Source organism: Stenella coeruleoalba (genome assembly GCF_951394435.1).
Source record: "Stenella coeruleoalba genome assembly, chromosome: 4".
NCBI classification, from domain to species: Eukaryota; Metazoa; Chordata; class Mammalia; order Artiodactyla; family Delphinidae; genus Stenella; species Stenella coeruleoalba.
The window spans coordinates 64,131,301-64,148,380 of record NC_137149.1 but is presented as its reverse complement, the minus strand read 5'-3'; the positions used below and the strand labels follow the sequence as shown (position 1 = coordinate 64,148,380).

At 37.4% G+C, this 17,080-nt stretch overlaps 1 protein-coding gene across 3 annotated transcripts in view; it reads right to left on the bottom strand.

Annotated features, from left to right (window-relative positions):
- Positions 1–12,785: 12,785 nt before the first annotated feature.
- The window catches only part of N4BP2 (NEDD4 binding protein 2), a 78,466-nt gene continuing 74,171 nt past the window's right edge, over positions 12,786–17,080 (bottom strand). For all 3 annotated transcript variants that reach the window (XM_079920055.1, XM_079920054.1, XM_079920056.1), the window contains one exon: positions 12,786–16,819. In XM_079920055.1, coding sequence (XP_079776181.1) covers positions 16,774–16,819 — 46 coding nt within the window. In that variant the 3' untranslated portion in view covers positions 12,786–16,773. The remainder of the gene's footprint in view (positions 16,820–17,080) is intronic.

Sequence of the window (17,080 nt, the reverse complement as noted above, 5' to 3'; positions counted from 1 at the left end):
GCAAGCCACAACTACTGAGCCCGTGTGCCACAACTACTGAAGCCCACGCACCTAGAGCCCATGCTCCAAAACAAGAGAAGCCCGTGAACTGCAACGACAAGTAGCCCCCACTCGCCACAACTAGAGAAATCCCGCACGCAGCAAAGAAGACCCAATGCAGCCAATAAATAAATAAATAAAATAAAAATAAATGTACTCAGACAAGTATGTTTAAAAAAATATTCCCCATTGTTTATACCCACAGGGAAACTGAGATAATTCAAAATAGTAGGTGATTTTTAAAGTATATTTCATTGGTTTTCATATATTCAGATGGATAAATGAACAGGAAAGAGTCACTTCTAACATAACAGTGAAATCCCACTGCAAAGAATTATTTCAGAAAGAACTGAGAAACTGTTCATTTCCCACAATCCTCTCAGCTCCTCCCAATGACCCCATCCATCTCATCTCTCTACTTGGTGCAAAACAGCAGATAAAAGCAGAATAATCCTTATAAATCTTTCCTCAACATGGGCTGTGTTGAGTCACATCCTATCAGTGTGAAGGATGGAGACCATGCAAATAAAGAAAACATTTTTTAATCCATCCATATTTTCAGCAGACTGGCTTTCAATCTATCTTCCTCGAGACTCCATTGCCTGTCACCTTCCTGGGCAATATGTACATTAAATGGATGATCCAGAAATTTGATATCAGCTCTGTGACCTTCTCCACTCTGACAACCATCATCTCCATTCTCAGCCACAAATCAAACTCTGCTGGGAACAAATATTCACATCCCTAACATCTTGTACTCTGAAATTCTCTCCCTATCTACAACCTCCTTCCACTTTCCCTCACATGCTCTGAGTCTGTTCTTTATCTTCACTATTCAACTCCATTTCCCCAGTCTACCAGCCCCCTCTGGGTGCCACTTGACTCCTTACCTAGTATGTATCTCCCAGTCAGCCATTTCAACTTTACATATATAACACCCTTTACATATATAACATCCTTCTCCCTTCCTTCCCACATTGACCACCTACCATACCTGTTTGCCAACCACTGATTCTACTTAACCCAACTGATGTCTCTGTTTCTCCTCTCTGACTCCTAATAACTGCTGGAGAAAAATCACTTGATACAATACACAAATACCAAGTTTTTAAAATATACAAATCTCAATCTGAAACATGATTTTGCTACTTATTAGCTGGGAAAGTTGGGGCAAGTGACATAACCTCTCTGAACATCTTTTTCTAATCTGTGAAATGGTGTATGTCCATTAGGATGCTTTCAGCTGTAACAGAAAACCCAGCCAACCTACGTTGTCTCCCATAACAAGGTGGTTAAAATTGGTTCCAGGGTTGATTCAGTGGCTCATTGATGTCATCAAGAAAAAAGCTTCTTTCCTCTTTATGCTCTACAATCCTTATTTCATGGAGTTGGGCCTTGGATGTGTCTCTTCATGGTTACGACATTGGAGACTGCAATTCCAGGCATCACAAATAGACATAAAGCCTTGCTGAAGAACAGCGCACTTCCCATGTGCCTTTCTGTATTAGTGAGGAAAACCTTTCCTAGAACCCTCCTAGTAGAATCCTCTAGTCCCTTTGGCTTGGTCATATATCCACCCTCTAACCGGTCACTGACAAAGGGAAATGGGAGTGCTATGATTGCCTTTTCAACCAATCATAATTCACTCTCTGGGGCTAGAGAGGGGTCAATCTTTCCTGAGCACATTGCCACCAGATACCTGAACAAAAAGAGTTGGGATAATGAGAAAGAAGAATAGCTGTTGGGTAGGCTGACAACCTCTGCCATGTGGGTAATGATACCTACCCTGAGGGTGGTTATAAAGATTATGTTGGATACATTTGCAAAGTACCTAGCAGTGCCTGGCACATGGTAGACATGATGTGCTTTAAAGATGTCCACAGGCTTCCCTGGTGGCGCAGTGGTTGAGAATCTGCCTGCCAATGCAGGGGACACGGGTTCGAGCCCTGGTCTGGGAAGATCCCACATGCCGCGGAGCAGCTAGGCCTGTGAGCCACAACTACTGAGCCTGCGCGTCTGGAGTCTGTGCTCCGCAACAAGAGAGGCCGTGATAGTGAGAGGCCCACACATCGCGATGAAGAGCGGCCCCCACATGCCGCAACTAGAGAAAGCCCTCGCGCAGAAACGAAGACCCAACAAAGCCAAAAATAAATAAATTAATTTTTAAAAAAATGTCCACCAATTCTTTGACATTCTTTCCTTCAAAAAGTAGAGCTTATTCCCCTACCTATGAATGTAGACTGTTCTTAGTGACTTGTTTCTAACAAATAGAATTTGGCAAAAATAATGGTGTGAAACTCACATAGAGATCAGACCTGTGGTTGCCAAGGGGGGCTGGGGGAGGGTTGGATTCGGATTTTGGGACAAGCAGATGCAAACTATTATATATAGAATGGATAAAAAACAAGGTCCTATTGTATAGCACAGGGAAATATATTCAATATCCTGTAATAAACCATAATGGAAAAGAAAAAAATAATGGTGTGACACTTCCAATACTAGGTCATAAAAGATATTGCAGCTTCTGTTTTGCTCACACGGATTGCTCACTCTGGGGAGAGCTGCCATGTTCGAAGGACACTCAAGCAGCCTGTGGAGAAGCTCGCATAGGGAGAAACTGGGGATTCTCACCAACAACCAGCACCAACTTACAATACATATGAATGAGCCACCACCTTGGAAGTGGATTTCCAAGCCCCAGTCAAGCCTTCAAATGACTGATACCCCAATAGACATGTTGGCTACAACCTCCTGAAAGACTCCAACTTAGAATTCCCCAGGTAGACCACTCCCAGAATCCTGGGAAACTCTAAGGATAATAAATGTTTATTGTTGTTTTAAGCCCCTAAGTCTTGGAATAATTTCTTAGACAGCAATAGATAACTAATGGAGATTTTGGTACCAAAAGGGGGTTCTGCTATAACAAAAACCTAAAATGTGAGAGTAGCTTTGGAATTTGGCATTTGGAAGAAGCTGGAAGAACCTTGAGGAGAAAATTAGTGAAAACTTAAAGGGCCTTGACGAGACTGTTAGTGAAGCCTGGTGGGCTCTGAGGAGACTGCCAGGGAGGGCAGGGAGGTTCATTAGCTCACTATGACAGTGCAAGTAAAATGTATCTTGGTTTTCTCCTCGATAAATTTGAAGTCTGAGCTTCTTAGACCATTGCTTGGAGGTAATAGACATCATAGTTAAATGCACAGGCTTTGGAACCTGACTGCCTTAGTTTGAACCTTGGTCCCATCACCTCTTGTCTGTGTAAACTTCAAGTCACTTAACCTCTTTGTTCTTCAACTTCCCTCACTGGATTGTTATGAGAATTAAATAAGTTACTGCATGTAAACTTAAAAGAGTACATATTTCTTTCTGTGTCCCATTGCAGAGTTAATTATGGTTGAGAACCTGCAAACCAGGATTGGGGTAGAAGCCAAGAAACACTACCTTGAGTAAGGAAAGGATAAAGTGTTCATGGGGGCCTATCATACTAGGGTAGCATTTCTTAAGGTGTGGCCCACCTGCATTAGAATCATCTGGGGTATTTATTTAAAATTCAGAGCCCAACCTCCTGAAATTGTTTCAGGAAATCTGAAGGAATGCAAAAATCTGTATTTTAACTGAGCATTTTGTGGATGATTATTGTGTATGCTAAAGTTTGAGAGACTACTCTGGGGAGAGTCCAGGTAAATAGCCTGAAGATTAATCTCTTTGAACCCTACTTTTTTTTTTTTTAGCATCTTTATTGGAGTATAATTGCTCTACAATGGTGTGTTAGTTTCTGCTTTATAACAATGTGAATCAGCTATACATATACATATATCCCCATATCTCCTCCCTCTTGCGTCTGAACCCTACTGTTGTATTTTAAAAATTAAGGCAGTTTTCCATTCTTCTCCACAATTTATCCATTTTTGTTTTAATATACAAATAAGTACATTAAATAATAATGTGCATTATTTGCCATTGAATAAAATTAATGCTTCTGAAAGATATGCTAAGTTTATCCTGGGCTTGTGGTAACCCCTGGCATACCTCTACATACCTTAGTTGACATGCAAGGCTTTTGTGATAAATTCATCAACCTAGTTTATTTCTAGTGGCTGATTTGACAAGTACCATAAGTGTTGTAAATATGGACATTTGATAATTCATCCTCCAGCTCCACTTTCTTCTAATGAGACTTTTTGTATTGTAGAGGCTGGAAAGTTTAAAACTACATTTCCTAGACTCCTCTTGCAGGTAAAAATCTGGGTATAAAATAATTTCCACCAGTTAGATATACTCTTATGAGATTTGGGAGGCGGAAATAAGTTGGAGGCCATCTATCTACTGCTATTGCTCATTCTGCTAAAAAGTCAGGTTATGGAGATGCCAGGGTTTTTGGCAATATTTTTCTAGTGTCTAGTCACAAGCTCTGGGTATGTTGAGAGTAAGTCGTAGTGGCCTCCTGATTGCCCATCTTTTAATAATGACAGAGGTGGCAGCTACTATGGCAGGTTAATTCTGCTGTATTCTGGAAGTCATTTGCATAGCCAAGTCTAGAATCCACTTTTTCAGCTCTTCTACCAACTTTTTAAAATATATTTTTTATTATAGAGTTTTAAATACTTTCAAAAATAGGCATTATACAATAATGAATCCCCAGCTTGAACATTTACCAACTTAGGCCAATCTTATTTCATAAGTACCCCCACCCAATTCATCTTATTTTCAAGAAAATCCCAGACATTATCATTTTATGTAAATATGTATCATTTTTTCAAAAAGCAAAGACTCTTTAAAAAAATACAACCACTGTGAGATTAGAAAATATATATTGGTCTTTGCCCCTGGTTCCTGGCACAGAGCTCTTGAAACCCTTGTAATTTCCTAAGTGATAAGAACATAAGGGGCATCTCTTATTCTAATATTTGTCTTTGACCCTGTCCCTGACACAGGGCTCCTAAAACCTCTATAAATTCCTAAGTGATAAGAGCACTAGGAGAATCTTTTATTCTACTGAGGTGACTCTGGGTGGCCTCCTGGATGGGGGCTGGTCCTCAGAAAGACCAAGTCATGATTAGAAGCTTGGAATTTTCGGTCCCATCCCTTATCCTCCAGAGAGGAGAGAGGGGATGGAAACAGAGTTTTAAATTTATCATGCCCAGGGACTTCCCTGGTGGCGCAGTAGCTGGGAATCTGCCTGCCAATGCAGGGGACATGGGTTCGATCCCTGGTCTGGAAAGATCCCACATGCCACAAAGGAACTGAGCCCGTGCACCACAACTACTGAGCCTGTGCTCTAGAGCCCATGTGCCACAACTACTGAGCCTGTGTGCTGCAACTACTGAAGCCTGCACACTCTAAGGCTGCTCTAGGGCTGTGTGCCACATCTACTGAGCCCGCGTGCTGCAACTACTGAAGCCCATGCACCTAGAGCCCGTGCTCCGCAACAAGAGAAGCCACTGAGTGAGAAGCCTGCGCACCGCAACAGAGTAGACCCCGCTCGCTGCAACCAGAGAAAGCCCGTGTGTGGCAATGAAGGCCCAACACAGCCAAAAATAAAGAAAAAAATAAAAATAAAAAAATTCATCATGCCCATGTGAGGAAGCCTCCATAAAACCCCAATACAATGGGGCTCAGAGAGCTTCCAGGTGGGTGAACACCTCCACACCAGAAGGGTGATACACCCCAACTCCACAGGGACAGAAGTTCCTGAGCTCAGGACCCTCCCAGACCTTGCCCTATGTATTTCTTCATATGGTTGTTCATCTGTATCCTTTATCATGTTCTTTAATAACCTAGTAAACATAAGGAACTGTTTCAGTGAGCCACTCCAGCAAATTAATTGAAATCGAGGAGAGGGTCATGAGAATCTCCAATATGTAGCCAGGTCAGACAGAAGTGTGTGTAGGGACTTCCCTGGTGGCACACTGGTTAAGAATCCACCTGCCAATGCAGGGGACACGGGTTTGAGTCCTGGTCTGAGAAGATCCCACATGCCACGGAGCAGCTAAGTCCGTGCACCACAACTACTGAGCCTGCGCTCTAGAGCCCACGAGCCACAACTACTGAGCCCACGCACCTAGAGCCCGTGCTCCACAACAAGAGAAGCCACCGCAATGAGAAGCCTATGCACTGCAACAAAGAGTAGCCCCCGCTTGCCGCAACTAGAGAAAGCCCGCACACAGCAACGAGGACACAACACAGCCAAATATAAATAAATAAATAAATTTATTTAACAAAAAAAGTTGTGGGTAACCTGGGGACCTACTACTTGTGATTGTCATCTGAAGTGGAGGGGGGGGCGGGTAAGTCTTGTGAGTCTGAGCCCTTAACCTGTGGAATCTGATGCTATCTCTGGGTAGATAGTGTCAAATTGAGTTGAATTGTAGAACACCCACTGGTGTCACAGACAATTGCTTGGTGTGGGTGAAAACTACACACTTGGTGACCAGAAGTGAAGTGTTCTGTGTGAATAGTAAAGGAGACACACAGAAAAGAAACACACAGGAAGCACGACTGGGTTTTCCTAATGCAACCACAGTATCATCATCCCTAAAAGAAGACAAAAAAGTTCTTTAATATAATTAAGTAACCAATCAATCTTCACATTGCCAATTGTCTTGTTATTGTCATAAAAATTTTCATAGTTTTTTTTTTCTGAACCAGCACCCAAATAAGGACTACAAATTGCAATGGCTAATATGCCTCTTAAATCTCAGTTTATAGGTTCCCTTTCCCTTTTTTTTTTTTTCTTCTCTTTGTAATTTTTGAAGAAACTGTGTTGTTAAGAGTTTCCCACAGTCTGTATTTTTGATGATTGCCTCCCATGGTGTTAACATATTCCTCTGTCTTCTGTAATTCCTATAAATTGCATGTTGGATCTATAGGCTTGGTCAGATTTAAGTTGAATTTGGTTTTGTTTTTGACAATATAAGGTGATTTCCACTGATTTTTGAGCAACTGGTTCATTCTATGTATTAGATACCTTTCTGGGACAGTAGAAGCCACAAAAAAAACCCAAAACAAAAACATAATATTCTGCATTCAATCAGATGGGACCACAACTATACAGTTAATGGGGATAAACAACCTGACCCATTAAAGGCAGGAAATCTTTCTTAACAGTACTATCCAATTGATCTTTTAATTCACTGTACTCCAAAGAGGTAGTATTACCAAGATCCACCTAAAGAGAAGCCAATTCATTAGCTTGTTATGACAGCCCAGGTAAAACGTGCCTTCCTTTTCTCTTGATAAACTGTAAGTCTGAGCTTCCTAGACTGTTGATTTTAGCTTATATAAAGCTGATAGTGGGAAACCTCCCAAAGGGCATTTGGATAATGGCTTCTGGAACTGTTTGCTCAAAATTACAACATGTGTCTAACTACCAAAAAAATCTGTTTTCATTTCTGACTGCTACAGCCAAGCACAGGTCTCCCGAGAGATACACTATTTACTGTCTACATTGTTTCTGGGAAGCTTGCCGTTTCCAATAAGATTTAAATAGCTTAAGATCCTGGATAACCTCTTCTTTACTTCATTTTAATAACCTGGCTAAGCAATTTTAGCAACCTCATTGTGTTATTAGTCAGGGTTCAGTTAACAGAACAAGAACAATTCCAGGTATTTTTTCAGAAAAAGATCTCAGTTACTGTAACCATTGGCTCTACCATGCAGTTTTAGCATTAGCAGAAGTTGGGCAAAGATGACCCAAACCAAACTAAAGCATGTCTAAGCATCAGTTTCTAGAAACAAGCAGACTTTGGCCTCCCCCCAACACCCGGCCCACCAAGTTATTTAGTGGATTTCATAGCAGAGGGTTGAGTTAGTCATTCTCCCTAGTTCATGGCAACTATCACCTTTGTTCTATGTAAGGCCCCTACATTTTATTGATTTATTCCTTTTTTGCTGCCTTCCTCATTTCCATATCCTTTCCTCACCCCCAGGCAAACTTTGTATTTGCATGTGTATCATTGTTATCTGTTGTAAAACATGCATTGTTTTTGTGCGTGTATTTTTAATTTACATAAATAGTATTGTGCTATACATCTTTTTTTCCAACATAGCACTGTTTTTAAGATTGATCCACATTGCTGTGTGTACATCATTGCCCATTCTAACTCCTTCACAGTACTCAAGTGTATTATCCACCACCTTCACATTCTCCCAGTAATGAAGACCTAAATTACCTCCAAGTTCCTGCGTCCTTGTGAACTTGTGTAGAAATTCCTTAGGGATACACCCCCCAGCAGTACAACTGCTGTGCCATAGGATATATAAACATTTTAACTCAACTAAGCACTACCAGAATGCTCTCCAGGTCTCTCACCAGTAGTGCATGAGAGTAACATGTAGCATTGTCCAGGGTTCCATTTTGCCAGACTAATAAGTGTGAGAGAATACCTCATTTTTATTTTAATTGTATTTCTCCTATTAGGAATAAACTTGAGCATCTGTTTATTGGCTTGCTGGCTTTTAGTCTCTCCTTCTGTAAACGGCCTTACCATATTCTTTGACCATTTTCCTGTTAGATTTATTTTTACCAGAGTTCCTCTATATTTAGAAACTAGTTCCTTGTCCCTCAGACATTGCAAATATTTTCTATTGTCACTCACGTTCTTCGTTGGGCAGAAAACCTTAATTTTGTTATCAAATGCATCACAGTTTTGCCTTATGGCTTTTGTTTCTGGGTGTTTTAAATTCCTCCCCGTCCCTACGTGACAAAGATGTTTTCCAAAACTATTTTTCATATTTAATGAAATCTCAGATGCAGTATATGAAGACGCATACTGATATCAGAGATGTTTAATTGTGGGAAAAAATGGCCAATGGCAATTTGTAAAAAATCTATGGTAAGGCTCATCCCATTTTCAGAAGTGATAAATCGTGATTCTCAAAACTGATGACACAATTTTATAGCTTCACGGGTCACAACTGAATCATTAATCCTTCTGGAGCCCACCTATGTATATGTTTAGGTAGGAATCCATTTTGATTTTAATTCATATAAATCTAGCTTCCTGATCTCAGGAGGCAAGATTTCCATATTTTACCTTTAAATATATTTGTGATTTTTAAATACTCTTTATCAGACTAAAGTAATTCCATTCTATTCTTAAGTATCTGAAGTATTTTACCATGATAGGTGTTGAATTTTATCAAATACGTTTTCCATATCTAGCAAGTTAACCATATGATTTTTTTCCTTTTTTCTCCCCTTCTGTTACTGTGGTAAATTATATCCTTGTAAAACCCACTTAGTTGCAATATATTATCCTTTTTATATATCACTGGATTTGTTTTTGTAGTATTTTGTTAGGATTTCTGCATATATGGTCATTAAGAACATAGGATATATCTTTTATTATGTTTTAATCTATTGTTACCAATGAAGACAGTTTTTACATGTCTGTTTCTGCTCTCTTATTTCTACTAGTTGGCACTCTTGGTGAATTAGTTCCTTGTATGCTTGGTTATTTTATTATAAACTGCTTGTTTTCCTTGGAAATAATTTGTGGGATTTTTTTTTTTTTAATCCACCAAGATGACGGTGTATTCTCCCTGAGAAGACGTGCATTTGTCTCTGCCAGGCAGCTAATGGTGGCATTATCGGGCTGGAACCTCTTCAAACTCACTTCATTGAAGTTTTTTGGACTACCTACATCATGTGACTTTGGGCTGCTAATCTGTGAGGGCCAGTAGTGGTTTTAAGTTTTTATGATTTTTTTTTTTTTTTTGGTCTCTTGTTCTGCTCAGTGCCAAGGCAACTGAGTCTTTTGCAGTCCAAAAGACTGAGTCCTTGCAGTCTTTTGGCAGTGGGAAGGAGGAGAAGGGAAAAATTACTTCTGATTCATCCCCACTAAGGGTGAAGCCCCTTCAGGTGCTATATTTATGGGGTGTCTCTTAGCCTCCAGGTTTGCTGGCCATTGTCTTTTCTCACTGCTCCCCAGTGAGACTTTGAAAACTGAAGCCAAGGTGACTCATCATGCTCAATGGTGAAAGGCTGAAAGCCTTCCCTCTACAATCAAGAACAAGACAACGGTGCCTGCTCTTACCACTCCTACTCAACACAGTACTGAAATCTTAGCTAGAGCAATTACTCAAGAAAAAGAAATAAAAGGCAACCAAGTCTGAAGGGAAGAAGTTAAACTGTTTGCAGATGATATAATCTTAATATAGAAAAGCCTAAACACGCCAACAAAAACTGTTAGAACTAATAAACGAATTCAGTAAAGCTGCAAGATACAAAATCAACATACAAAAAGCAGTTGTGTTTCTATACACTAACAATGAACTATCTGATAAAGAAATAAAGAAAACAACCCCATTTACAATAGCATCAAAAACGATAAAATACTTAGGAATAAATGTAACCAAGGAAGTGAAAGATATGTACACTGAAAACTATAAGAGGTTGATGACAGAAAAGAAGACACAAATAAGTGGAAAAATTATCTCATGCTCATTGATCAGAAGAGTTAACATTAAAATGTCCATACTACCCAAAACCATCTATAGATTCATTGCAATCCCTATCAAAATTCCAGTGGCATTTTTCACAGAAACAGAACAATCCTAAAATTTGTATGGAACCACAAAAGATCCTGAATAGCCAAAGCAATCTTGAGAAAGAACAAAACTGGAGGCATCACACTTCCTGATTTAAAACTACAGTACAAAGCTATAGCAATCATCAAAACAGACACAGACCAATGGAACACAACAGAGAGCCCAGAAATAAACCCACTAACATCTGACAAGGGAGCCAAGAATACTCAAGGGGAAACAGATACTCTCTTCAATAAATGGTGTTAGGAAACCTGGATAGTCACATGCAAAAGAATGAAATTGGACCACTGTCTTACACCAGTCACAAAATTAAATTTAAATTGAGATTACCCAGAGAAGCGCTCCAGAACCTATGAAAGGTACAATTGTATGGTTATACATGTACAAAAGCCATAAATTTGCAGTGTTTAATCTTTTCCCTACAAAAAGTCACTTAAAAATTCAATCAAGAGAGCAAAGTTCAAGTTTACCACCTCCAAAAAGAATTACTTATTCCCCACAGTGCTTCCACAATTCTTTATACACAGCTTCTAGTTCTTAGGACATTTACATGTTTACATCTCCCTACCCCAGTTTATTTAGCTTTACATCACTTGTACCAAGTACTGCTTGTACACATGGATGTGATTAATGAATGTTTAAGAAAACACAGAAGTCACTATGCAAATATATTTAGCAGTATCACTAGAAATAACTTATGTACTTAATCTAGTTGCCACAACTGAGTTATTAAATTAAAAGTGATCCCACTAGCAGTTAAATTGTCAACTGAAAACCCATTCCATCAGCCATGTTGGTTACTATTTGAATATTTAAGTTTAAATACATACAACTATGATATCTTTTTTATTATTCCTAGCACATAGTAGTCATCAACAAAGATCTGTTGAATAAACATATAAGAACGAATTTTCACATTACTTGCATTCAGTAATCAAAAATGATGTGGCAGAGACTGCTCTTCATTCCCCTAATATACATTCTCTTTCCTCCAAGAGAATGTCCAAATTTTAGCTGAATATTTGGCAGTCTGAAATAAAGACAATTTCCCAGCCTCTCTTGCAGCTAGATGTGACCACATGACTGAGTTCTGGCCAATGAGATGTAAGTGGAAGTGTCCTGTGGCAGCTTCCATAATTCTTCTATAAAAGATCATGGCACTTGCCTGTTGCTCCCTTCTTTGTCTTCCCTCCAACAGAATGTAGATGTGATGATCAGAGCTGTAGCCACTCACACTGCTTTAGGAAAATGAGAGCCACACCTTGGATATGGTAAAGTGGTGAGCTAAAAGGATCCTAGATCCCCAAAAACTGTGGAAAAGAGCATGCCCATCAGTCCTGGACTCTCTATATCTCTGAATTTTCAATTAAGAGAAAAATGAACTTTTATCTTTGCCATTGGGAAAATCCGTAATACCAGCTTCCCCTGGATAAAGGAGTAAGGCAGATTTATAAACGACAGGCTTTCATAGACATATACTGTGGAGCCACATCTCTCTCAGTTGGGGATAATAGGATATTATCTCTTTTTCAGTAATTATTTTTACTGTTATGACAAATGCTGTTGCTCTATACTAGGAGTCAGAGAATCTAAGTTGAAGTCTTACCTCCATCACTAACTAGGCAAATCAGTCTAAGCTTTTGTAACACACCTATGTAATAAAATTCTCTTGAGTCTTAAAATATAATGTATATGAAAAGTGTTCCACCATATAAATCACTATACACAAAATAGTTGATGAGACTGTAAGATACCTGTGGACAGAAGCTCTGTCTGTCTCACTTTGTATCCCTAGTAACAAATGCTCAATAAATATTTGTTGTATAAATATTTTTAAGTCCTTGCTAAATGAGTAAATTATTCTGCTTTGGAGGTGAATAAAGTTCAAAGGTCTTTAATATTAATTAAAGTATTACTTGAATCCTTTAGAGATGCAATTCTTAATTTTGACATCAGTCAAAAGATATAAGGTTATGAAAAGATAAACCTAGCTAACGCATTTACCTGGTTCAAAAGTAGACCCCTATTTGCTATAGCAAGATAATTTAAACTAGAATAAAAGGTGTGGTACAAAAATGAAAATTTTTTGACCCTTTTCCCTTGAAATTACAAAGTTACACATACACATATATTTTAATATTTAAACCACTAACCCTACCACATCAAATGAAGGATATCCTCACACTAGACAGTGGTTAAAGTATTTTATTAAATTAAGTACATAATTTGCAAATCGTTTCATAAGAAATTTTAAAAGCAAAGTTATAAACATTTTCAATAAAAAAGTACAGCGTTAACAGCAAAATTACATTTTCTTTATAGTACAAATAAAAGTATTTTGTTTCTTATATACTATCTGAAAATTTTATAATATATTCTCCAACTGACAGCTGCAATATATTTTAATGAGAAGTCTCATGGTTAATTCAATCATTTGTTAATCAGGGTTCATCATTTGGACCATAAAATTCAATTGCTCAACTTTAAGGAAAATAATAAAATTCATCATCATGTAATGTGGAGTTATAAAAAGCTCTTCAGGATGTAGATGTATTCTAGCCTTATTTCTCTAATAAACTCTGCAAAGAGACATTAAGTAACACTGTAAACTTGAATTACAATTTAAAAATAAGCACCATTAACATACATTCTACACAAACTTACTTCACCTTTTAAATGACAATTTTTTTTGGCCACGCAAACATTTAAATCTGTTTTCTTTACTATGTAAATAAAAATAAGCAATATTTAACCACTACACAGAAAAATTATCAAACTTCACCTCAATTGCACAATGGAAAAGCACTCAGAAAAAGCACTTGGAAAAAAACAGCACACATTATTTCTGTCTTTTTTATACATTTTGTCATTTTCTTAAATTGAGAGCAGTTAAAACATTGTCAGAGCAATTTCCTGAGTTTCAAAGTTTCCAATTTCCAGCTCAGAAAAAACCAATCTTACTTTTATACATGTCCTTTTTCTAAGCATACAAAACACTTGAATTTAAAAAGAAAAAGACCAAAATAAAGGATTGGAAACAATCCAACAGAATTATTTAGCTTTTCTTTTCAAAATGTGTTATAATACACAAGACACTTTAAAGTCAGGATTTCTACTATACAATATGTCCTATATTTAAAGGCCTTAGAATTGCAAGTAGTATTGAAACACTAATAAATTGAAGAAACCTCAACTTGAAAACAATATAGAGATATATGAACAGCCAATAAATGTAAGACAACATGCTTCCATTTCTCCTGTTGAAGGAAGGAAATGAATAGTTGGAAATACTGTTAAGAGTCCCCTCATTCCAACCCCACTTTCCCTGTGGTTTCCACATTAGTTCTCTTTTTCCCCTGGTAGATACTGGTAAGAGACTATTGAAAGAATATAACTGTTACTAAACTCTTGCAAATTATAGAAGTGTTATAATTTTTTTTTTTTTTTTTTTTTTTTGCGGTACGCGGGCCTCTCACTGTTGTGGCCTCTCCCGTTGCGGAGCACAGGCTCCGGACGTGCAGGCTCAGCGGCCATGGCTCACGGGCCCAGCCGCTCCACGGCATGTGGGATCTTCCCGGACCGGGGCACGAACCCATGTCCCCTGAATCGGCAGGCGAACGCTCAACCACTGCGCCACCAGGGAAGCCCTATACTTTTAAAATACTAATAACTTTGCAAAGAACCATTCTAGTAAGTCATATATTAGCACAAATATACCAATACATACATCAAAACTTTGATAATCCCCACATTATCATTAGTTTTGACACACAGGATTTAGAAATGGGTAAAAGAGAAAAATTTGATAATCCTCAAACTCTGTTTACCTTTGGCATACAGGATTTAGAAATAGGCAAAACAAGAAAGGGGCAATTATAAAATTTTCTTTCATAATTATGTGTTGGTTAAACTATGCTACATAGTGGGGTAGGAGGCAGTTTGGTACTAAACAACTTCATAAAAACATTTATGATGCTCAAAATTTGCCTATATATTTATGGATGATTAAGAAGAAATACCCTAGATTTACCAAATAAAGCATAAAATTAGAGTTGATACAGTACAAAACATAGGTTCTTTCATTTGGTTTCTGCCCACAAAATACCCCACCTCTTGTTCTTTTTGACTGCTCCCACATCAATCATAATTATAATAAATAATACTGAAATAAGTCTAGCTGAAGTGCTCAAAAGTGATGTTTTTTTAAAACTGGGTAAGGAAATATAAAAACACAGAAAATGAGTATGCAGCTGCACACACTAGAATAATTCTAGGTTTTAGTATTGTTATTCACATTTCTTAAATCATATCAATTTATATATAGAAAGATTTTATTTCATTAACAGTTGTAGTTTTATAATAAGTTGCTGAAAGGAATTGCTTTATTTTTAATGTACACAATTCTTCTAGACATCACAAAAAACATAATGCCAAACTGTTGGCATTCTTTTCTTTTTTTTAACAAATTACCACAAACATAACAAATGTGAATAATACTTCAATACCAGTCACTATTTCTAAGTAATAAACATATATTTTTATTTTTGTGGAAATAAATTCAATGATATGGCTCTTCTTTTACAAGCATGCTTTCATGATATATAAAAACATTTTTTGAATTTTATTTTCATTAAAATGTCTGTTCTTTTGGGAAACCATTCCAAAATTCAGGATTCTTTCAGTAATAGCTCAATCGTATCATTCCTGATCCAATTAATTTTTTAAGCTTATCAAAAAACAATACAATTGTTTGCTAAAATTACGTATGTTGAAAATATCCTTCATATCCAAAGTCAAATTTATTTAAGCCAGTGTCTCACATTGGAAAATTATACTTCGCCACACTAAACTTGTGTGTAAAGGAAATTATAACTGACATACTAACAGGACTTTTTAGCTCACCAAAAAACAGAAGTCAATGAAAGTTTCCTTTCAGAAAGTTGGTTCTTTTTAAAAATAAAGGTAAAAAACTTTTAAATTGTAAAAATTTCTTTTATGATTATATCAAAAAAGTTTTCTATATCTATTTAAGTTAATAGGATTTTGACCTACTGTAGTTTAGAAATTACATGCCTCAAATATAAAATATAGCTCTTTAGTACTGTCTTCAATACCACTTACACAGACAGTTCTGTAAGACTAGAAGCAGTTTTATAAGACAGCAGCACTTGGTAGATATCTAACCATTTTTCCTTCTCTGAAAACTTGCCTGCCTATGGAAGGTATAAAATTGCAATATAATCTCAGACTCCAACTTTATTCCTAGAAAATGTACACACACAGAACAAAGGAACAAAAGGTAAGAGATCACGATCATATACAAAGCAGAAGAAAGTGCAACAGCATGTCTTCCTTCCTGTAGGATACACCAAAATTTTTTTTGTATTGTTTTGAAATCAAAAAGCACTCAAGTGTTTTTGTTAGATCTCCTTTCTTTCATTACTACTGGTACTAGTACCTTTTTTTTTTTTAATTAATTTATTTACCTTTGGCTGCGTTGGGTCTTCGTTTCTGTGCGAGGGCTTCCTCCAATTGCGGCAAGCGGGGGCCACTCTTCATCGTGGTGCGCGGGCCTCTCACCATCGCGGTCTCTCCTGTTGTGGAGCACAGGCTCCAGACACGCAGGCTCAGTAGTTGTGGCCCACGGGCCCGGACGCTCCGCGGCATGTGGGACCCTCCCAGACCAGGGCTCAAACCTGTGTCCCCCACACTGGCAGGCAGATTCTCAACCACTGCACCACCAGGGAAGCCCAGTACTTCTTTTTTAAATACAAGCTTTTGAAGGGCTTGTATTATGAACCAGGTCTCAAAGCACTTTAAATACTTCTCATAGAAACCTTTAAGACTTTACTAAACGTCAAACAACAATTAATATAAAGGTTACATTTTCTGTCTGAGAAAGAATCAGAGCATTTCAATCTTTAAAACTGCAGCTGATAATTTTCTTAGATATTTTGTAATCAGTAAAAATTCTCTTTAATACTTTTAATAGACTACATATTTGGCATGTGATTCAGTAAAAAATTAAACTTCTCTTGAATTTTGAAAAACATAGTGTTTTTCTGTTTTATAACTGGACATTACTTCTAATAAAACACACATTTACAGTACAGTTGACTAAATTACTGCAAATAAAACTAATTTTAACCTACAAACCTTCACACTTTTAAGTCAAGGACATTTATTTTACTTTAGCATGACTTTCAAGCACCCTGGTTTAATTTCAGAGAACCTGCAGAAATGAAAAAAAGAGTTATTTTAAAGATAAGAATTTCAAACTGATTAAGAAACATAATCTTGTAATCAATTCAAGTGCCTATGGTAAACATAATATTAACTATCAAAACACTCTCCTTTAAGTTAAATCCAGCACTAATATCTATGCTTATGTTCCTTTTAATCTATTGTCAAAATAAATACATGACTAAGGCTGGGGGTTATTCCTAATTAAGTATTACAATTTAAGATTTTTTAATATTCTCAAGCCTGAATT